At 38.4% G+C, this 24277-nt stretch overlaps 1 protein-coding gene and 1 non-coding gene across 2 annotated transcripts; both read right to left on the bottom strand.

Moving 5' to 3' along the window:
- Window positions 1-352: 352 nt before the first annotated feature.
- LOC140712246 (small ribosomal subunit protein eS25-like) lies at window positions 353-24014 on the bottom strand. Its single transcript, XM_073018348.1, has one exon. The coding sequence runs from the start codon at window positions 2647-2649 to the stop codon at window positions 2272-2274; it is 378 nt and encodes a 125-aa protein (XP_072874449.1). The 5' UTR covers window positions 2650-24014; the 3' UTR covers window positions 353-2271.
- LOC119625010 (U6 spliceosomal RNA) lies at window positions 18875-18981 on the bottom strand. The gene has a single exon (XR_005241160.1). It is a non-coding gene; the product is annotated as a U6 spliceosomal RNA (small nuclear RNA).
- Window positions 24015-24277: the final 263 nt, after the last annotated feature.

Here is a 24277-nt window from a genome sequence, read left to right as displayed (position 1 = left end):
TTTCTCAGCAAGAAGGCTTTTGACCTCAAATATATAAAACCAATGGGGGAAGAGTGAAGCTATGCCTCTTTCCACAAAGCCAAGCTCGTTATATTATAACATGATCCACAGCCTTTGATTTCAACTTAATGTATGAGATCAGGAATCATTTCAGAAGTATGATTGATTTTGATTAGATGAAGGTATTTTAAAAGGAGTGAATTACCTCTTATGTGACTTAATTTAATCCACATTAAAAATCTGTGACAAAATCTCATTTGTGTCTAATTTTGTATTCTTTTACCTAAAGAGGGTCCAAAATTTGTATAAGCTCCAGACCCAAGACAATCTAAGTCTGCCCATCTATCTGGTTGAGTTCTTCCAGCTCTGAATCAGGGGCCATATTTTGTGGGATTCTGAGGCTTCAATGCCCTTTTGAGGTAGACTTAGTTTCATAAAGCAAAGTTAGGCTACATCACAAAATGAGGCTTTTTCTCCACCTAATTCCATTTGTCTTATAATACACCTGATTCTTCCCACTTAAAAAGTTACAAGTTTTAACTAGAAAATGGATAAGAAGGAAGGGGTATAATTACTCCTGCTACTCCATTTTATAGATGGTGAAACTAGGCTATGCAGAGGTTAAGTGACCTCCAAATATGGGACTTTATTAGCTATTCCTATAGCTAATGCAATAGTGAGCCTCGCCCGAACCCATCTCCATTTGATCCTAATTTTTCAGTTCTTTGTGAGTTTCCTTGTCACCTCCAACCTGCCTCTGAACTCATAGCTAATTGATACCCAGAAGGCATGCATAAAGAGCATTTGGAATGGTCCTATCCTAACAGAGTGTTGGATGAGCCGAGATCCAGTGACAGGTCAAATCCAAATATAATTTTCTTAAAGTAACACACACACTTCACAGAAGAGGAGTCATGATTTGTTCCTTCGGTATCCCCCAAAATGTTCTTGCTCCTTCAGTGTCTTCTTCTTCTTCTATTTTGGGGGATACTTGTTCCTTCAGTACCCCTAAAAATGGAAGAAGATCATATAACATTTGGAGGATAAGTTTGGCAGTCTGATAAGCCCAAATCCAAAAATCCTAGACTCTATTTGTTATCTGTAAAATGGGTACAATAATAGCACCTACCTTGTGAGGCTAATGTGAGGAATAAATGGACAAATGCTTCGGACCTGGCATATAGAAAGCATGCAATAATTGTTAGCTATATTTTTAAAATATTTTACCCTATTAATGATCACTCCTTTACTGAGACTATACTGTAATAATGAACTGTGTTGGCTTTGGAGTCACACAACCTAAATTTAAATCTTGTATCATCGAGTCACTCTCTGTGTAACCATGGGGGAGCTACTTGGTCTCTGCATGCCTCAGTTTCCTTATTAGTAAAAAGGGTGTAGTGAGAGCATCTGCTTGATCTTTTTAAGAGGGTTGGTCATAGGGATTGAATGAGATAGTGTATGAAATCCTGGCACCTAGCCAATAACAAGAATTTGATCAATGTTGGCTATCAATATATTTTGAGTAGGCATACCTTACACCCAGAGGGGACTCGGTCCAAGTTTGAGCAATCAAATTAACAAAATTAATTTGACATTCACTCAACAAACATTTGTTGCATACCTACTCTATAGTAGGCAGTGTCCTATGGGCTAGGGATTCAGAGAAAAATAAATACATAGTCTCTGCCCTCAGCTGAGATAACAGTGTCTTCTGGCACAGACAATTCAATCAGAATTATAGATACCTGTGGAGAACTATTCTTTTTAGTGCATCCAGGAATGTTGAATAAATAGTGTTCTGTAGTTTCACAAAATTTCAAGAAAATACATTTTATCCAAATTCCTACATTAGAGTTTATTTAATCTCAATTCTTACTCAATAAGGACGAATGATGAATGAATGATGGCTCCTCCTCCTTGAAGTGAAAACCTGTCCCTAAACATCTCTACAGACTGGACTTATTGTAAAGCAGCAATTTCCACTGTTCAGTAGTTCTAAAGTCCCCCCAGCTATTGATTATACTGAAACCTGGTCCCCTCAACATATCCACCCTTGGTGATTTTCCTTCCTCTAGTGCTGGGTGAAGAGAGTCTAACCCTTCTTCTACCTAATGGGCCTTTCTCATATGTCCACTCCCACTTCTGAGTCATCATTTCTTTAAGCTAAACTTCCAGATGCACCATGATAAAAGTCTAATAGACATAAGCATCTCTTCTTTTTATTTAATAAAGTTTTATTTTTCCAAATGTACAGTTGGTTGGACCTATTCATTCATCTTTACCAGCAGCTGGAGCATCTCTGCCCTTGGTATTTCTGGTGTAAATTACTTGAGCTCTGTGCTTTGAAACCAGTTTGATAAGTCCTTTACTAAGGAGCTCCTGAAGGGCTGCCCTGGCCTGGGAGCCTCGACTTTTCAGTCTCTCAGAGACCATAGCTGGGGTTATAAGTCTATAGTTGGAAACTTCCTTACAGAGTTTGTCATAGGTAGCTTTGTCAAACAAGACTAAGTTATTGAACTTGTCTCGAACTTTGCCTTTGGACCACTTCTTCTTTTTGGCCTTGCCCTCAGGTTTGTTCACTGGGTCTTTGTCTTTCTTGGCCGACTTTCCAGCGTCCTTCTTCTTCTTGTCGTCCTTGGGCAGCATTGAGAAGCTCAGAGAGCAGCAGCGGACACTGCAGCCTTGCTAAGATGTCAGCATCTCTTCTTAAAGGTGAGCTTCCAAATGGCAGGAGTGACAACTAGGGCCAAGCTGTGGGTACTTGGCACCTTCAGCTCTTAGTTTCAGAACCTCCTCCTCCCCAGGCTTCATATCAGCCTTCGCCATGCTTGTTAATTTGGACCAAATCTACCAGAGTCCCCTCTCCTAAGTCCTAACTGTTGGACTAGGCAGGGATCGGTCTCAGCCCCTGGATAAAGGACTGCTGTCACATCTGTCTTTGAGGCCTTCAAAGACTTGCTAACTAGAAAAATGACTAACACAAGGATTTCAGGGCCCAAAACAGGGACAGTGGGAGTCCTCAAAGTATCCCCTGTTGGCATAAGGCCAAGGCCATTCTCTTCTAACTCATGGGTCCAAAAATTACTCAGTTGGCTCCCAAATTCCCGGGTCTGCTGACTCTTGTGACTGATGGGGCTTGCCTGCTGGATTTTGACATTCTTAACATAGTGTTCTTGAACACTTCTGAAAACAGGGTGTTTGTGAAGCAACTGCTTCTACTGCTCAATTCTAATGTTCTTCCATATCAAGATAAGCTGGAATTTTCCCCCTTGTCACTTCCACCTCTGGTCATTTTCCTTCTCTCTGGAACTGGACAGAACAAGCGTAACCCCCTTTTGCACAAATAGATGTTTGCATATTTGACTTTATTGTGCTTGCATTTGCATTTCTGGGTCTCTGCTGCTTTAGGTTAAAACTTCACAGCTTCTGAATTGTTCTTTAAAATGATGTTCACATTCGTCATATGAATGTTTTCTGCTGGATACATTCCAAATGATTCATGCTTCTCTTAGGCTATGGCACCTAAATCTGACAGTCCTAATAAAGCTGAGCATTTAGGGAAAGGACAGACAATTCCACAGTGCCATGGTGGGATATTTAGTAAGAGTCTTCTGTCTAATAGAGAGGCCATGGATCATCTGGAAGTCAACCACTGAGTGGATTCTCTGCTATTGTGGGAACATAAAACTTACAAGCTACCCGGGAATATCTTCCTATGCTTATTGACCCTAAAGGATGCCCATATCATTTTGGTTCTCCACACAAGGAAGGTATTCACCCACGCTTGACTCCCTCACGTGTCAACTCTCCAAATCTGCCATAAGGTTAATTCTTTTTTTTTTTTTTTTTTTTTTTTTTGAGGCGGAGTTTCGCTCTGTCGCCCAGGCTGGAGTGCAGTGGCCGGATCTCAGCTCACTGCAAGCTCCGCCTCCCGGGTTCACGCCATTCTCCTGCCTCAGCCTCCCGAGTAGCTGGGACTACAGGCGCCTGCCACCTCGCCCGGCTAGATTTTTGTATTTTTTAGTAGAGACGGGGTTTCACCGGGTTAGCCAGGATGGTCTTGATCTCCTGACCTCGTGATCCGCCCGTCTCGGCCTCCCAAAGTGCTGGGATTACAGGCTTGAGCCACCGCGCCCGGCCATAAGGTTAATTCTTAAAACATGTTCATGATCAACTATCTCATGTGCCAGTCCTAATCCAGATGGCATTTGGCTTCATGCTCTATTAGCTGAAAGAATGGAGATCTCTGAAAAATAAGACTCGTATGCCTTCTTTACATACATTTGGACTAATTTTCACTCCCCTCATTAAAGCTCTCTGTGATTGACAGCAGTTGATGACAACCAGATCTGCTGATAGAACTAAACGTTTTCAGTTTTCTCTTCACAGAAATAGACATCCAGAGCAATTTTTGAGCTCACCATTTTGGTGAAAGTTAGAAGGAGAGCATATAGAAAGAATATATACATTAAGACTGGAGCAGAAAAGGCCTTTGATTAGATGGAGGAAGTATCTCAGGAAATATGTAGACAGAAATGATCTTCTCTACTCACTCTCTCAGAAATAAAATCTCCAAGACAAATGCACAAATATACCGTAAGACAAATACCTTCACTTATGCATTCAAAATCAACCACTCTTTTCTGAGCCCCACGCCTAGCATAAATGAGGCAGTAAGCACTGACCATAGAGTCCCTAGGCTTGGATATGATGACTTATTCTGCTTCATATTGGCAAAGCATGTTAGTCTCCTCTCTGAACTTCAGATAATGATAGCTAGCTGCTCGCAAATCTCAAGAATTATTGGGTTATATAGCTTAAGTTATATAAGTTGGTTAAAATGTTTTGTGTTACTGTGAAATGTTATAGAAAGGCAAAAGATGAATAATGGCACATTCTGCCTCATCTGATACTAAGTTGTACACACTGTCCACTAGAATATAAATGCTAGGCAGCTGGAATTGCTCTCATCTCTGCCATTTCAGTATCTAGCATAGTACCTGTCATGTCCTAGGAGCTTGATAAATGTTTGCTGAATTGACTTCCATTAAATTGAATTACTAACTTGCAAGGTCTTTGGGGGCAATTGTAGAATCTCGTTTTACATCATCACCATTTCCTTGCTCAAAGCTGACATGAGGAAGTATGCAATAAATGGTGAGTGAATGAATGAATGGACGGAGAGGAACTGAAAAGATGATTCTCAACCCCGAATGACCTTTAGAATCACTTACAGTGCTTTCAAAAATTAATCTCTGGGCCCTTATCCCAGAGAGTGATTTAAAAGTTCCTCAAAATATTCTAATGTAAAGTCAAGGTTGAGAATCAATGACTTTGAATGACAGGAAAATATAAGGAAGAGTCCACTCCCTCCTTTTTTTTTTTTTTTTTTTCCTCACCAATGTAGGTTTTACATTCTTAAGTGAAATAAAGCATTCTGAAAGCTTTTTTTTTTTCTGAATAAAGTACTCTAAAATGAAAGAGTGATGTTGCTACTGCTTTTTAGAAAATACTGTCAAAAATTGGTTTTCTAGACTTCTAGAGGCTGGTGGACCTCCCAGTAGCTATCACTTGGCAGACACTTGACCCTATTATCTCAGTATAACTGAGCTATGAAGCCCAGTTCAACCACCAAGGCCAGGACCCAGTAATTCTGCTGGCCTAATGTTCTGAGACGCTGCCACCTTGTGGGCACTCTGGAGCGACACTTACACCAGCTTCCTTAAAACAGGTATATCTCAGATGGCCTTAGGTTTTCCTTGTTATGTATATTCTGATATTTCTGGAAAATAAATATTTATAAGGAAAAGAGAGTTCTGGATGCTCCATGAAGATGATGCTACAGATACAGACATAAACAGTAGGTATGGTGTGGAGTTTACATGAGCAGGATTGATTTATCCCTGTTGAATAGTAAGTGACAGAGGCCATGAGAGGACAAGAATTGGTTATGTCAAGTCCACTTATAATGGAAGCCATCATCCTCAGCAAACTAACACAGGAACAGAAAACCAAACACCACATGTTCTCACGCATAAGTGGGAGCTGAACACTGAGAACACATGGACATAGGGAGGGGAACAACACACACCAAGGCCTCCCAGGGAGGTTGGGGGAGGAAGCGCATCAGGAAAAATAGCTAATGCATATGGGGATTAATACCTAAGTGATGGGTTGATATGTGCAACATGCACATTCTGCATATGTACCCCAGAACTTCAAATAAAATATATTTTTTAAAAACCCACTTGTAAGTCTTTACTTCCATGAGAAAAAAATATATGTAAAAACAGTAATACAGCTTTCCTTCCCATTTTTTAGGTGGACAACTGGAGGGTCCAGAAATTAATTGTCTTAGTCAAAGCCACAAGGCAAGCTGCTAGATAAACTCAAATTGAAAACCAACATTTTAAATCAGTATCTTCAGAAAATGAAATTCCTTTCCATCCTAAAAGAAAAATTCAGGAACAAATATCAAATTTCAAGACTGGACTTAAATGTGTGTATATGGGAAACAAAATACCCACATACATATATTACACAAGCATACACTTTTTTTTTTTTTTTTTTTTTTGAGACAGAGTGTCACTGTTGTTGCCAGCTAAAGTGCAATGTCACGATTTCGGCTCACTGCAACCTATGCCTCCTGGGTTCAAGCAATTTTCCTGCCTCAGCCTCTCGAGCAGCTGGAATTACAGGCATGTGCCACCACGCCTGGCTAATTTTGTATTTTTAGTAGAGAGAGGGTTTCTCCGTGTTGGTCAGACTGGTCTCGAATTCCCAACCTCAGGTGATCTGCCCACCTGGGCCTCCCAAAGTGCTGGGATTAAAGGCATAAGCCACTGCATCCAGCTGCATATACATTTTTTTAACTTCGTAATGAGGATGAATTGGCTGATAGAAATTTTTACTTCATGAAAAATTGGACTTTGTGATACCATTAAAGAAATACATTTTCTTCAAAGACACAAACTAATTCAGACAAATATCTTAATTTCCAAGTCTTGTCAGGTCGGCTATAATGAATAGATTAGACTCACTGGTAAAGGCACCTGGAATCTAAATATCAGGTATGAATGTATGAATCACATTCTTCACATACGTCTGCTTTTTCAACTGGATTAAATGTGTGTGAAGTTGAAATATCTGTAACTGGGGCCAGAGAGACCTGGTTTTGTGTGCCAACTCTACCACTACATGCCGTGAGGTCTTGCAGAATTTACGTAAACTCCCTACACTTCAATTACCTTATCTACAAGGAAGGCTAATAATGAAAACTCACCAATAATTTTTATTGCTGTAAAAAATGTGCCCAGACAGAAGTTCTAAAACAGCAACAAAATATTAATTTAATGAGTGGAAATTAGTTTTCTTTATCAACACTACAATTTTCTTTAAATGTTCAGCTAATTGATCAAATTGCTCATCAGTGAGTGATCAGTGGGGCAGAAATTATTTTGGTACCACACCACTCTAGATGTGAAGGATTTTATGAAGGTACAAAAAATCAGACTGTTCAGATCATTAGAAAAGAGCATTAAAAAGGATCTTTTAGGCAGCTAAGAGGAGTTGGCAACATTGCGGAATGGACCAGTGCAGTCATCGTGGTGAGTTAAAGGGTACATTTGGGCACCACTTTAGGGTGTAATTGATTGGACTACAGCTTTAGACAACAGCCCTGTACTCAGCTCTCAAGAAGGCTCTGACCTTTGATTCTTACTTGACTGGGCGATGACCCAGCTAGGGTCTAGAAAGCCAAATCTTGATGGAACAGAGCTGGTCTTCAATGATACAGGTCATGTACTCAAATATCAATGTTCAAGCGAAGGCCAGGGTAGAAGGATCACTTGAGGCCAGGAGTCAAGACTGGCCTGAGCAGTATAGTGAGACCTTATCCACAGACACACACACACACACACACACAAATACTGTTAAAGGATTGACTTCAGAAGCTGAGATACAAAAATTTCTCCCCCCAAAAAATCTCCAAGTCAGACACCAAACATGAAAGAGAGAAATTTGTACTGAAACTAGGATACTGTTCTAAGGGCTACACCCTAGAAAACGCACGCCGGTGTTCATCTTGTTTCTTTTTGTTTTCCTACAGTACTACTAGAAGGAAGTGTGGTGTTTCTGCAGTGAATGAGCACAAGATTTAAAGAAACTATTGTGGTGCAGGTGCTATCTGTATTTACGTAACTCATGGGAATGGGGGACTAGAAATGGATGAGCAGAGCTGGAAAAATGAAATTGTTACCTGTTTTTAGAATACAGTCTGTATTAGTGTGTTCTTGCATTGCTGTAATAAAATACCTGAGACTGGGTAATTTATAAAGAAAAGAGGTTTAATTGGCTCATGGTTCTGAAGGCTATACAGGAAGGATGATGCTGGCATCTGCTTGGTTTCCAGGCAGCCTCAGGAAAGTTACAATCATGGCCGAAGGCAAAGTGGAAGTAGGCACGCCACATGGCTGGGACAGGAGCAAGAGAGAGAGGGTTGGGAGGTGCTACACTCTTTTAAACAACCAGATCTCATGAGAACTCACTATTGTGATGACAGTACCAAGAGGGAAATCCACACTCATGATCCAATCACCTCCCACCAGGCCCCACCTCCAACATTGGGGCTTACATTTTGACATGAGACTGGAGGGGGACAACATCCAAACTATGTCAGAGTCCCATCCAAGTGCGGTGGCTCATGCCTGTAATTCTAGCACTTTGGGAGGACAAGGCAGAAGGATCACTTAAGGCCAGGAGTTCAAGGCTACAGCGAGCTGTGACATCATACCACTGCACTCCAGCCTGGGCAACAGAGTGAGATCCTTTCTCCAGAAGAAAATAAAATAGTAAAAGCTATTTGTCTTAAAACATATATCAGATTATTTAAAGAGGGTAAGATATTACTATAGCAGATCAAGAAATATCCACATCAATAATAATGGTGATGCTCAACTAGGCCTGTGTTCTAAACTGGCAGTGAATAATTATCCACAGGTGTAGTTTGAGGTACACAAGATAACCACTTTAACCTCAAAGGATTTTCCCTACCAGGATTCTACAGAGCTTGAAATTCTTGTTTTTCCAGTTTAGACTGCCCCAAAAAGGATTCCATTAAAAAGCACATATGTTTCCTTGGAATAATAACACTAGGAATGCTATTTGGCCTAGATTACTTTATCATATAGACCAAAAACTTGAAGTAGAAAGAGGTGAGGAAAGTGGGAAGAAAGGGCGATAGAGAACCAGGCTACCCATATATCTCTACTCAACTTGTAGACCTGCACTGTACAATATAGTAGGCTCTATTCATATATGGCTATTTAAACTTAAATGTAAAATAAGTAAAATTAAACATTCAGCTCCTCCATCACTGTAGGCATATGTCAAATGCTCAATAGTCACATGAGGCTAGTAGCTAACATAGTGGTCAGTGCAGACACAGAACATTTCCATCAAAGTTCTATTGAACAGTATTGCCCTGGTAAGTGACTCTCTTTGAAGGAACATATCATATACTTCAGAAGTGCTGGACTTAAAAAAAGAGCTAAGCACATTGTGCTAGAGAGAGAGAGCTGTAGTATCTTGCAGGCTTTTTAAACTGTGACATACAAAGAACTAAGAAGCAGGGTTTTTGTTACCCAATAAGCTACATGGAAAAAGAGCAAAGTGGGTCACAGAGAAAAAGATTCAGACAGAACAAGCCAGCAGCCTCTTCCTTAGCAACCCAAAATGAAACAGTTCACTGGTGGGCACTAAATGAAAACCAATTGTGAAACACGTTTTGTTCTGTAGAGCTATTGACTATAATCCTGTGTTGTATGCTTTATAAAGTTCTCATGGCAGAGTGGGATCAGTGTCTCACAAATTTCCTTTGTCATCTTTAGTGTTTTGCTTGATGGTGTCCTATAATTCCCACAGGCTTTCTTTACTCTTTTTTTTTTTCCTTTTTGTTCCTCTGACTGGGTAATTTCAAATGACCTGTCTTTGAGCTCGTTGATTCTTTCTTCAGCTTGATTGAGTCTACTGTTGAAGCTCTCTATGGAATTTTTTAGCCCTTTGTCATCTTTATAAGCTCCAACTGGTAGAAACCCTCCATGTATTTTATAGACAGGAAAGTCACTACCTGATCATAAGAATTAGATGAGCATCAAGATTATGGAAGTTAGTTGTTGTTGTTGTTGTTGTTTTCAATGTAAGTAATCCAAACTTAAACCAACATCTGTGTAACCCAGAAGTCCATATTTTTAAACCATACCATGTCATCTCCATAAGGAAGAAAAAATATTATGAAGGGGTTGTTTTAGCCAGAAATATGTTCAGAGAAGGCTGCTATGATGTTACATTGGGGAACACATGGCCTGATCATAGTTAACCATAGGCTTAGGATATTTATGATTTATCTGAATCTCAATACCCATTTCTATAAGGTGACGTATTCAGACAAAATTATCTTGGGCCCCTTTTACTCTTGCAAAATTGTTTAATTCCCTAGGATTCTGTAAAGAACTCAATATGAAGCCTCTGTAAGTGAGGATTACTTTATTATCCACTAAAATAGTTCTATTGGTACATATTATTTTAGTGTTAAGAAAGGATGTCAGTGCACATTAGCTGGCCGCAAAATTGATAGTTAACAAATTGACTCGCTAGCCAACTTTTTCAGTGCATTGAATGCTAAAAGGTATTTTTTTAATTAAAAAGAAATTACCAGAGAAAAAGGACTATAGTCAAATTTTTGCCAGATTCATCACCAGAATAATTTTTGCATATGTATGTCATCACATTTGCATTGTCTTTGCCCCTCCCTTTCCCCCAAGCTAGACATGTTTATGCTTGAAGCTGTTTTGTGAATCCCAAGAAAGCATTTGAAGAAAATTAAAAATCTCTGCCAAAAACTATAACCATCTCTGAGCTTGGTTATAAAGTTTAATTGGAAAACTGATATTAAGTATGCATCTTCATTACATTTTGAAACCATGAATAATATATGTAATCGTCCAAAGAGTGTGCTATAAATGTTGCTGCATTATTCAAACACAAATGGAAGTACACTGTATTATCAATTAGTGTCCAGTTTCTTTGGAAGAACAAGAAAAAAAAATCTGTTGAACCTCAGCTTGTGATTTACATTCTCAAATATGTTTATTCACAAGCCTAAAAAGCACGTTAGTAACAGTTGCCAAAGCAGTTGCCAAGACAACTTATCCCTGGATTTAGTATTATTGCATCAGGAAAAACGCCTACAAGGAATTTAATTAACTAACGCCTCATCCTCCTTGGCCAAAGAAGGATGGATTTTCTTTCAACCCAATGTCCCTAAAGAATGAGATTCAGTGGAATAAAGGTAGACCCAGACACGCAAATAGACTCACATACACACACACACACTCACAAATGCTGGATGAGTGTACAATAATGAGGCTAGTTTCCAGATATGGTTTTTAAAAATCTGCCTCAGTAGTTCCTACATGTTTATTGAGTGAATGTGGATAAATATGTAGCTAGAGTTTTCTATGTACATATATATGTCCATGGAAATATACATATATACATGTAATATATATATTACATGCAATTACACATATATTTATAATATGCATACATTATTTTTCTCTCTTTTCAATAAGAAATAGACAGTTTATAAGAAATTTAACTGAAACAAAAAACTAGCACCAAAGGAAAGATACATCAGATATATACACATCAGATACACATCCAAACCACCAGGCTTAATCTGGATCCCTCCCACCAACAACACAACCTGGAAATTATCTCAAAGCACTTAGCTGAAATAATTGCAGGACTCACCTCATTTGTTTTCTGTCTCTCAGGAGTTATTGCCTTCTGTTGTCTGATATCTACTGTTTTAATAATTATTGTGTCATGTTTTGTCTAGTTTTTTAGTTTCCGCAGCAGAGCTAATATAGTCAGATATAAAATTGATAGGTATTTTATAATTATGAAGAGTATAATTCATCATTGACTCTGAGCTTTCAGCTGGCCACAGCAGCAATGGAAATAGAACAAATCGCATAGCTTGCATTATTCTCCATGGAAAGAAATGTTTCTACAATACCAAATTCTAAAAGAAACCATGACTTGGAGGAAGGGGGGTGCTTGAAAACCATGTATATTTTTTACTAGCATTACAAAATTCCCAATATAAGTGCCATACTTTGTTCCTCATTTTCTACACATGCTTCTATCTCATTTAATAATCAACACTCACCACTAACATCCAATATCTACAGAGCTAGTAGAATATGCTGTGCAAATTTTAAGAATATTATTATATACTTGAATATATTATTATATTCTTCTTCCCACCTGCTGCTCCTAAGTATTTTATGTTTATATGCTGTTAATAATGATATTTATTTCAATTTCCAAGTATTTATTGCTAACATATTTAAATACAATTGAATTTTGTATGTTAGTCTTCTATCTTGCAACTTTGCTAAACTTAATTATTAGTTCAAATAACTGTTACATAAACTCCATGAGATTATCAACTTAAAAAATGAGGCTGCCTGCAAGTAAAGACAGGTTTACTCCACCATTTTCTTTCTTCCTTTTTTTTTTTTTTTTTTTTTTTTTTTTTTTTTTTGGTGTGTAGTGATATCTCGTTGTGGTTTTATTTTGCATTTTTCCATGGCTAATTATGTCGAGTATCTTTTCACATGTTTTTTTACTATCTGTATATCCTTCTTGGTGAGATATCTGTTTGTCATTTGCCCATTTTCTGATTGGACTGTTGCTTTTTACTATTGAATTTGAGACTTTTTATTTTATTTTATTTTTATTTTACTTTAAGTTCTAGGGCACATGTGCACAACATGCAGATTTGTCACATATGTATACATGTGCCATGTTGGTGTGCTGCACCCGTTAACTCATCATTTACATTAGATATATCTCCTAATGCTATCCCTTCCCCCTCCCCCAACCTCATGACAGGTCCCAGTGTGTGATATTCCCCACCCTGTGTTCATGTGTTCTCATTGTGCAATTCCCACCTATGAGTGAGAACAGACAGTGTTTGGCTTTCTGTCCTTGTGACAGTTTGCTCAGAATGATGGTTTCCAGCTTCATCCATGTCACTATAAAGGACATGAATTCATCCTTTTTTATGACTGCATAGTATTCCATGGTATATATGTGCCACATTTTCTTAATCCAGTCTATCATTGATGGACATCTGGGTTGGTTCTAAGTCTGTGCTATTGTGAATAGTGCCGCAATAAACATACTTGTGCATGTGTCTTTATAGCAGCATGATTTATAATCCTTTGGGTATATATCCAGTAATGGGATGGCTGGGTCAAATGGTATTTCTAGTTCTAGATCCTTGAGGAATCGCCACACTGTCTTCCACAATGGTTGAACTAGTTTACAGTCCCACCAACAATGTAAAAGCATTCCTATTTCTCCACATCCTCTCCAGCACCTGTTGTTTCCTGACATTTTAATGATCACCACTCTAACTGGTGTGAGATGGTATTTCATTGTGGTTTTGATTTGCATTTCCCTGATGGTCAGTGATGATGAGCATTTTTTCATGTGTCTGTTGGCTGCATAAATGTCTTCTTTTGAGAAGTGTCAGTCCATATCCTTCATCCACGTTTTGATAGGGTTGTTTGTTTTTTTTCTTATAAATTTGTTTAAGTTCTTTGTAGATTCTGGATATTAGCCCTTCTTCAGATGGGTAGATTGTAAAAATGTTCTCCCATTCCATAGGTTGCCTGTTCACTCTGATGGTAGTTTATTTTGCTGTGCAGAAGTTCTTTAGTTTAATTACATCCCATTTGTCAATTTTGGCTTTTATTGCCATTGCTTTTGGTGTTTTAGTCATTAAGTCCTTGCCCATGCCTATGGCGTAAATGGTATTGCCTAGGTTTTCTTCTAGGGTTTTTATGGTTTTAAGTCTAACATTTAAGTCTTTAATCCATCTTGAATAGATTTTTATATAAGGTGTACGGAAGGGATCCAGTTTCAGCTTTCTACATATGGCTAGCCGGTTTTCCCAGGACCATTTATTAAATAGAGTATCCTTTACCCATTTCTTGTTTTTGTCAGGTTTGTCAAAGAGCAGATGGTTGTACATGTGTGGTATTATTTCTGAGGGCTCTGTTCTGTTACGTTGGTCTATATCTCTGTTTTGGTAACAGTACCATGCTGCTTTGGTTACTGTAGCTTTGTAGTATAGTTTGAAGCCAGGTAGCATGATGCCTCCAGCTTTGTTCTTTTGGCTTAGGATTGTCTTGGCAATGCGGTCTCTTTTTTGGTTCCACATGAACTTTAAAGTACTTTTTTCCAATTCCATGAAGAAAGTCATTGGTAGCTTGATGGGGATGGCATTGAATCTACAAATTACCTTGGGCAGTATAGCCATTTTCACAATATTGATTCTTCCTATCCATAAGCATGGTATGTTCTTCCATTTGTTTGTGTCCTCTTTTATTTCATTGAACAGTGGTTTGTAGTTCTCCTTGAAGAGGTCTTTCACATCTCTTGTAAGTTGGATTCCTAGGTATTTTATTCTCTTTGAAGCAATTGTGAATGGGAGTTCACTCATGGTTTGGTTCTCTGTCTGTTACTGGTGTATAAGAATGCTTGTGATTTTTGCACATTGATTTTGTATCCTGAGACTTTGCTGAAGTTTCTTATCAGCTTAAGGAGATTTTGGACTGAGACAATGGGGTTTTCTAAATATGCAATCATGTCATCTGCAAACAGGGACAATTTGACTCCCTCTTTTGCTAATTGAACGTGCTTTATTTCTTTCTCTTTCCTAATTGCGCTTGCCAGAACTTCCAACACTGTGTTGAATAGGAGTGGTGAGAGAGGGTGTCTCTGTCTTGTGCCAGTTTTCAAAGGGAATGCTTCCAGTTTTTACCCATTCAGTATGATATTGACTGTGGGTTTGTCATAAATAGCTCTTATTGTTTTGAGACACGTCCTATCAATACCTAGTTTATCGAGAGCTTTTAGCATGAAGGGCTGTTGAATTTTGTCGAAGTCCTTTTCTGCATATATTGAGACAATCATGTGGTTTTTGTCTTTGGTTCTGTTTATATGCTGGATTACATTTATTGATTTGCTTATGTTGAACCAGCCTTGCATCCCAGGGATGAAGCCAATTTGATTGTGGTGAATAAGTTTTTTGATGTACTGCTGGATTCAGTTTGCCAGTATTTTATTGAGGATTTTTGCAACAATGTTCGTCAGGTATATTGGTCTAAAATTCTCTTTTTGTTGTTGTTGTTGTGTCTCTGCCAGGCTTTGGTATCAGGATGATGTTGGCCTCATAAAATGAATTAGGGAGGATTCCCGCTTTTTCTATTGATTGGAATAGTTTCAGAAGGAATGGAACCAGCTCCTGTTTGTACCTCTTTTCAATCTGGATGCACTTTTTTCCTTTTTCTTGCCTACTTGCACTAGTTAGAACATCCAGCACAGCATCGAGTAGAAGTGATGAGAGCAGATAATCCTTTCTTGGTCCTGATTTTAAAGAAAAATAATTTTTCCATTTTTAAGTATAATGTTAACTATAGGTTTTCACAAAGGCCCTTTAATAAGTTGAGTGGGTTTTCTTTTTTATTCTGGTTTGCTGAGAGTTTTTATCAAGAGTTGATGTTGCCTTTTTCCTTGTCCTTGTATATTTTTCTACATGTGTGCAACTGATCAGTACTCAGATGAAGACTAGAGGGAGAACTCTGCAGTTTTTCAGAGTCCTCTCTGTGTACTACTTTCTCTTCTCTGGTACTTTACCCTGTAAACTCTAGACACTTCAGCTTCCTTATATTCCCAAGTCGACTTCCTCAACGCGCAGAGACCACCAGGCTCAATCTGGATCCCTCCCACTAGCAATACAACCTGGAAATTATCTCAAAGCAGTTAGCTGAGATAATTGCAGGATTCACCTCATTTGTTTTCTATCTTTCAGGAGTTATTGCCTTCTGTTGTCTGATATTTAACATTTTAAAAATCATTGTGTCATATGTTTCATCTAGTTTTTTAGTTTCTGCAGAAGAGTTAACATAGTTTCTGTTATCCCATCTTGGTTGGAAGCCACAATCTCTTCTGGACGATTTTTATACATGCACGTTCCTAGGGCTTACTTCATACATAAATTGTGGACTAATCATTCTTGAGAATCTGCATATTTTCAAAACTCACCACTGAATTTATTAATAATTCCAGCTTGTGAAGTATAGATTTATCCACTATATTATATCTAACAAAATCTGTGGTCTGTGGGATGAGTTTTAGGATATGATAAGGATCACGGACCCAGGTTCTATGACCCTGTAGCCACAACATTTTCCACTCTCTCCCATGTGTACAACCAGTGTGTCTGCTACGTTAAAGCCAATGCTGAGAAGCCAAATTTAATTTTCTATACGTTTCATTAATTATTAATCATCTAAATACTAGAAAGACTATAACAGAAATTGGGATACTCAGTAGAAACTGGATACTTCTTGCCCTGTTGTAAATATCACACACTTGTACCAGAGGACAAAGGAACAATGACAGTTTTACTGCGTATGTAAGATGTGATCATCATCCTAAAGAGAAAGCCATCAAAGTTTTGATGCAGTGAATATCCACCAAGACTGTTATCATTCTTTGTTCTTTAAGTGTTGCTGGATACCTTTCCAAGGTAGCACCACTTCAGTAATGGTGTTTCCTAGTAGTATTGGATAGTCTTAGAAATGCTTTAAAACACAGCCAAGTAATCACCTCTTCCATGTTATCTTCTCACAAAATTCTGGGCAACTTTAATTGCTCTCACTTCTGCATGTTTATTGTGGAGGACATGTAGCATTATTTTAGCCTTCTTCATTGTATACAGAGAATTTGTATTTGTATGAATAATACTTGTATCAGTACACAAGTAAAGTTTTCTATTGCGTGAAAATTATTGATTGGTAATCCATTCCTCCTTTTCAGTTATTCTAGAAATGTTCAGAAAATTAGAAGATATGATAATATATATTACATAATGTGAATGTATAATTATGAATAAATTTAAATAACATAATTTAACTATGTATCATATGAATATAGATTTATTTCTTCTTTTCTGGAATTCTGCCTGGGAATATCTGAAAAATATATAACTGGGTTATATTAAATTTAATTAATATTAAACAGCATTAAGTTGGCAAGCTCCCTGTCTGCTGTACTGCCAAATTTCTGATCTCATGGGTATCTAAACTGGCTTACAATGACTACGTATGTAGAACATTGTTTCCGCTTGGGATTATTTTATCCTAAGCATGCCCTGACACTACAGCTAAAATCCCCAGGATGTTTCAAGTTCCCTCTGACACCACTGATTTTTAGGAAGTCAAGGAAAATAACCCTTGGCAGGGCTTAATAACTCCACACAAATGTTAAACTTACAATAAAATGTTATTCCTTTGTTCTTCAGATTATCTTCTAAATTATTCATAGCCTGTCAAACTTAATTTCTAAATAAAGTAATGACGTTTTGTTATCATTCAGCAGTTTGATTTTAAGCCCCAGTGCTATATTTTACCTGTAAGCTTTGACTGACTGTGAAGATGAAAAAGGATAGGTGGGCTATGTGTATATGTGCAGCCTAAACTATGACTGTCTTACCAATCTCAATAAGGACCCTGATGAGGTACAAACTCAGCTGACAATGAACTCAAGCTCCTGTAACTGAGGTTCATGAATGTATTTTCTCTGCAAAGGGCTTTCTAATATTATATTTCTCATATTAGTTGAGGGAGGGGTGATGGTGGTAATCAGAATTACCTGGGATAGTGAGGAAGAGAATGGAGAAGACTTCAGCGTATATAGTTTGACAAGACCCTCAAGAAGATCATTTTTAAACTTCCCAAAGTGACAAATCACTGACCCAACCAATGCTCTATTAGCCATGGCTACAATTCAAACTCCAAGGAGCTTTCAAAAATCCTTACTACCCAGGTCACATCACAGGCCAGATTAGAATATTTGACTTGGACCCAGCATCCATACTTTAAAGAAGGACCTTGGAGAGGCAAGATCCACAGAGAACATGGGACTTGCTAAGACTGGAGTTAGAATAAACAGCTGCCTCCCATTAAAGTGGCCACAAGGAGAGTCCCTCTCCACTTCTCTCCAGACATGTTTAAAACAAAGGATTGGCTATGCCCTACAGGGAAGGTGTTATCTTTACATAAACAATTTTTTAAATTGTGATAAAACACACACAGTGTAAAACTTATCCTCTTCATCATTTTTAAGTACATAGTTCTGTAGTGTTAAGTATATTCATATTGTTTTGCAACAGATCTCTACAACTTTTTCATCTTGTAAAACTGAAACTCTATAACCATTGAACACCAACTCTAGTTTTCCTCTCTCTGCAAACCCTGGAAACAACTATTCTACTTTGTGTTTCTACGAGTTTGCCTATTTTTGATACTTTATATGAATGGAATCACACAGTATGTGTCTTTTCCAAGACTGGCTTATTTCACTTACTATAATGTCCTCAAGATTTATTCATGTGGTAGCACATGCTACACAATAAAAAAGGATGGTATTTCCTTTTTTTAAGTTGAATAATATTTCATTGTATGTATATGCCACATTTCTTTATCCATTCACCTGTGGTCGAACATTTAGGTTACTTCTACCTCTTGGTTATTGTGAATGATGCTACAATGAATATAGGTATGCAAATACCTCTTCAAGATCCTGCTTTAATTTATTGTGGATATATTTCCAAAAGTAGATTGCTGGATCGTATGATAATTCTATTTTTAATTTTTGGGGGAAACTCCATAGTATTTTCCATAGTGGTTGTATCATTTTATGTTCCCACCAACAATGCAGTAGAGTTCCAAACAACAACGAATGCTTCGTGAATTTCCATGTCATCCTTGCACTAGGGCCATGCTAATCTTCTCTGTATCATTCCAATTTTCATACATGTGCTGCCAAAACAAGAACTAATTAAACAATTTTTGATGCAATTTTCAGAACTTATTGACAAATCCCATGCTGTTGACAAACATTAAAAAAAATCTGTATGATTTTTTAAAATGCATGTTTGAATAATTTCATTTCATTTTAAGAGAAATCAGATCAATGGTCAAGAAAGTTACCAATAGGAAGCCCTCACAAGGTGGGCCCAGACAGCAGCATTGGCCTCAGCTAGGGACCTGCAAATTCTCAGGCCGCATCTCAGACCGAATGCATCAAAAATTCTGTGGGTGATACTCAGCAACCTATGCTGTAAAAGCCTTCCAGGAGATACTGATGCATGCTACAGAAAAAGGATTTATTTCTTACAGTTATGGGGGCTGAGAAGTCTGAGACCAAGGAGTCACATCTGGTGAGGGCTTTCTTGATGGTGGGGACTGTCTGCAGAGTCCTGAGGTGGCACAGGGTATCACATAGTGAGGGGACTTAGCATGATAATGTGCTCACTCAGGTATCTCTTCCTCTTATAATAAAGCCACCAATTCCCCTCCCATGATGACCCATTAATCCATTATCCCACTAACCCGTTAATCCATGAATGGGTTAATCCATTAGTGAGGGCAGAGTCCTCATGATTCAATCACCTCTTAAAGGCCCCACCTCTCAATGCCACCACATTGAAGATTTAATTTTAACTTGAGTTTGGGAAGGCACAAATATGCAAACCGTAGCACAGCCCTACCAAAAAAAAATTACAGTTAAGACATGAGATGCAACACATTTGACATCAGTGTCTAGACAACCTTGATTAACTCATCTAGCTCTGTTCTTTTCGAATAGTTTGTATTCTAAACACTGTCAATTCAATGGGGTACTCTAAAGTTGTAAGTATTCTGTGAGCTTAGTTTCCTTATCCACAAAATGCTACTAATGTTACCTACCTCATGGAGTTTCTAGGAAGTTTAAATGAAATAATATATTTGAAGTAGCTAGACCAGTCCTAGACACAAAGTTTTAAAAACATCCTTAGTTTTAGACCTTAGTTTCTACATTCTCTTCTCTTCTTTACATTGATTTTCTAGTTTGTCTGTTTGTTTTGTTTTGTTTTAATTGTTCGTCTTACACTGGGCCAGGGCCAGGGCCAACCATAGCTGAGCAAACTCAGTGCTGCTCTGAGAAGTACAAGTGCTCCTGGTATTGGCTGGGAAGTCATGGGAACTGACTGATTTCTCAGTCAGTGTTTCTGCTGCAGCATTTGTTTTCCTCATCACCCTGTTTACCAAGTCTACACATTTGTTCAAACTAGTAGCTGGTGCATGAAAAGGGAATATTTTCCCTTTTTATTTAATCTGCTCTCACAACAGCAAAATCTAAATAACCATCTTTCCTTGCACAATACTAAGTTCTGCATAGATATAACGAATGTTTTAGTGGTCACCTAGTAAGGCATTAGTGAAGAGGTTTCCATCTAGATTAGATGTAAATAGGTTAAGATTTAGTGAGGACAAATCTTTTGTGCGCATGTACAAAAGTTTATTAGCCAACTTGCTATTCTATCTGATTTATTCTTCCCAAGAACACTTTGAGACATGGATAACTGTATTGGCTCTAATTTACAGATGTGAAAACTGAGGTCCAGAGATATTAAGAAACGTAACCAAAGTCCTAAACTTATTAGCAGAACCAGCTACTTCATTTACAGAGCCCAGTGTAACATAAAAATGCAGGACCTAGTGTTCAACAGATTATGAAGAATTTCAAGACAGAGACAGCAGAGCATTAAACCAAGTACAAATGTCTCGGGGGCAGCATCCTGGTCAAGTGCATGGCTTGTAAGCCCATAAAGCCAACCCTGCTTGTGTCAAAATTGATTCCAAAGTCTATGTCTTTTTTCTATTTCATCAAATATGAGAGCCAATAGACTTAACAGAAAATATATATTGAATCTCTGGCTTTGGATGAGAGTAAAAGGTACAGGGAGTAACAGTGAAAGCCCAAAGACAACTCCATCAACTTCATGGTTTTGATAAGGGCTGGTTCTGATGCTGAGAAGCAGCCTGCAGTCATGGAAGCAGCACCAGTTTTGAGTCAGAAGACCTGGGTTCACACCCTGACTTAGCAACGTTCACTTGCATGACCTTATGCAAGACATCCAGGCCTTCTTAGCCTGCGTCTCCTCCACTAAAATAATAATAATAATAAGAGCGCTGCCATTTTTTCTTAATTTACTGAATGAATTATTACATGGATAGGAACATGTAAATGTATACAGTATGCAAGCATGTTTCCAAAAATACTGACTGTAAAGCTAACCTCAAGGCCCTACCTGCTAAGCCCTACCTGAACTATAGCCTCAAGGCCCTACCTGCAACCTCTCCCTAACTTTGTTTGTATCCACTGATTTAATAGGTACTAAGAGGTCTCTAGGCAGAAGGAAAATCTGAGCTGCGTCCAGAAATGGGATTCTGACATAGAGTAGCAGATGGTTGAACTACAGGGAGGTCAACCAAAGACTTCAAAGATCCTATAGAAGAATTACTTGAATACTTGATAGGTCTTGATTCAATAGTTTGAGAGCAAATTATTTTTAATATTAACAATGAATGACTCTGAGATGATATAGCATCTATTTCAAAAATGTCTTTCTTCACCTTCTCTTCCTCCCTCCCATGATCACTCTAAGAACCCCATAATCATGTTGGGGAGAGAGAATATAAGGGCTGTCCAGTGTTCCAGGACATCATCTTCTCCTCAGCTACTGTTATTGCCTCTGATCTATAGCACGTCTTGCAGTTCAACAGTTCCTTGCTGTAGTAGTGACTGAGACACAACCATTAATGTTGGTTTAAGAGGAAGGTGTCCTGTTTCAAAGAGCAAGCCATTCTCTCTTAATATAACCTGCTATGGTCACATAAGATGGGTGTCTTTAAGTCCAGTGCCACAGCTCAGGTGCTCATGGCCTACATCTACACACAGAGGAGCACACACTTATGGACATTCTTATGAGATTCATCAATAGGACAGATTGGCAGGTTTAGAACAGATTCCAGCATCAGCCACACCTTGTACTCAGAATCTCTCCAAGTATCTCCGTATCTCTCTAAGATAGGCGTGGGCAGCAAGCATAACACAACGTCATTCTGCTCCAAAAGGTCAGTCCAATTTCTTCTTACCATTTCTTAGCAAGACAATAATAAATAAAGACTTTCCTGTAAGAAGCTGGGGCTCTACCACATTAGGGCTTCCGCCACTATGTGCTCTGCCACTGCACTTAGCTGGAGGTGGCTCTGCTCATCTTTGCCTGTCTCCATGAGATCAAGGCTATGAGATCACCTGCCTCTGCATGGTGTGCAGACTGTTTCTTGACTCAGTCTTGAACAAGCCTCTCTGGCCAATGAAAGAAGAACTGTGTATAAACCAAAGGATGGCAACAATGGGACCCAAGCAGCAAAGTCACAGAATCCTTCTCAGAGTGTGCAATCTATTGGATCAAATTAAGTGACAGAATCCATTATTTCACTTTCTTTTCCTCCAGCCCACAGTAATTCCAAGAACCCCAGCTTGGTTCTTTTAGTTACCAAAATCAGTGAGGGCTTAGATTTGGATGAAAGGTTTCATCCAAAAATCTATTCAGCGATGATGAAAAAAAGAAAGAACCTTGGTGGCAGGAGTCATGTGACCCACACACAGAGAAGCTACAACAGTGGTATGGTCAGAGCATACAGCATGCCGAAGTTAAGAGCTAAGGAGCAGAGAAGCAGCAAAGATAGGAATGATGGCCCAGGGGGAGTACTGAAAGTAGAAATTCAGACAGATTCCATGAAGTGCTGTGAGTTGAAACCCAGCCTGACATGATGAGTCTATGTGAGAACTTCCCGCCTTCTCATCCCACCATGAGAAATCCAGGGGACCAGACAAAGAAGACAGTAATAAAAGTGGTGAGGACTCTACAGTTATACAGGTTATGGTTGGGACCTAAGTTGCAGTTTTGAAATCACAGTGTGATCTCACCACCTGAAAGACCATAGAGTGACAATTATTTATGTAGCCACAATTATCCTGTATGTTTTGCCTTAAAAGCCTAGTCATTTCTGCCTCTGCCTTTCCGAAAATGATAGAAACTCACTGAATCATTTGTGGTTGCCTCAGTTTCACAAATGCCATTGTTACTCTGTTCTCCAAGTCACTCCACATTTTGTTCTACTTGGTGACTAGTGGATGAGTTGTAGCTGACAGAAGAATTTAAATTGCCATCTTGTCAAACACAAATTTCAGTAAGTCTACATGACTTTACCAATTTAGGGTAAGGCTTAAGAAATATCTAATTTTACCAGATGGACAATTGCAGAGGTAGTAAGAGGCACAAAATCCTTATTACTCAGCAAAGGGTCTGGGTAAGACATCAAAAACACCTCAAGGTTTTAATATCTTTTCAAAAATCACTTCTCTTCATGTTTATGTACTATCTAGTCTTATTTATGGTCAGATTGACCCAAAGTAGCATCTCAACCTTGCCACTAGCCATGTGACCTTGGTCTACTCATGCATCTTTTCTGAATTTTAAATTTCTAAATAGAGAAAATAATAACTATCTTTCAGGGCCAATGTAAATATTACATAAAAGAATACAAGTGCAATAATTTCAGAGTCTGTGGTCTTTTGTCACTTCTCAATAAATATTTGCAATGATAAATGATTGCATAAATGGGCAGTCAATAAACAGCCAAACCAATAAATGTTTGTTTTCTTTTCTTATGCATTCTCACCCCAGAGTCATCTAAGACATAAAAATGGAAAATAAACACTATATTTATACTTATATAGGAATTTAATTTATAAAATGAGACATTATCTGTCTCATGTGATCCTCATAAAATTCCTTGAAAGACAGTCCAGACAAGAGTTGCCATTTCATTCTAAAGCAAAGTGAACTGAGGTTAAGGGCAATACTTTGAATTATCCAAATTCATATAGTAAAAAATAAATAAATAAAGGGAGATAGAGAGGGAAATAGGGAGCTATGAAGGGAGAAAGAAAGGAAGGAAGAGAAAAGAAAGGAAGGGAGGGAGGAAGGGAGGAAGGGAGGAAGGAAGGAAGGAAAGGAAGGAAGGAAGGAAGGAAGGAAGGAAGGAAGGAAGGGAGGGAGGGAGGGAGGGAGGAAAGGGAAGGGAAGGGAAGGAAGGAAACAGAGAAGGAGAGTGGGAGGGAAGAAGGAAGGAAGGATTCTTAAGCCAAAGTCTTCTAATTCTAAATTCTTTCCATTTTAGAAAACCATCACTCTACATATCCTTGGACACTGAACCAACCTATCTGCAATCATTGA

Source organism: Chlorocebus sabaeus, chromosome 8 (genome assembly GCF_047675955.1).
Source record: "Chlorocebus sabaeus isolate Y175 chromosome 8, mChlSab1.0.hap1, whole genome shotgun sequence".
NCBI lineage: Eukaryota > Metazoa > Chordata > Mammalia > Primates > Cercopithecidae > Chlorocebus > Chlorocebus sabaeus.
Note: the sequence above shows the minus strand (reverse complement) of the source record. Positions and strands in the feature narration are given on the sequence as shown.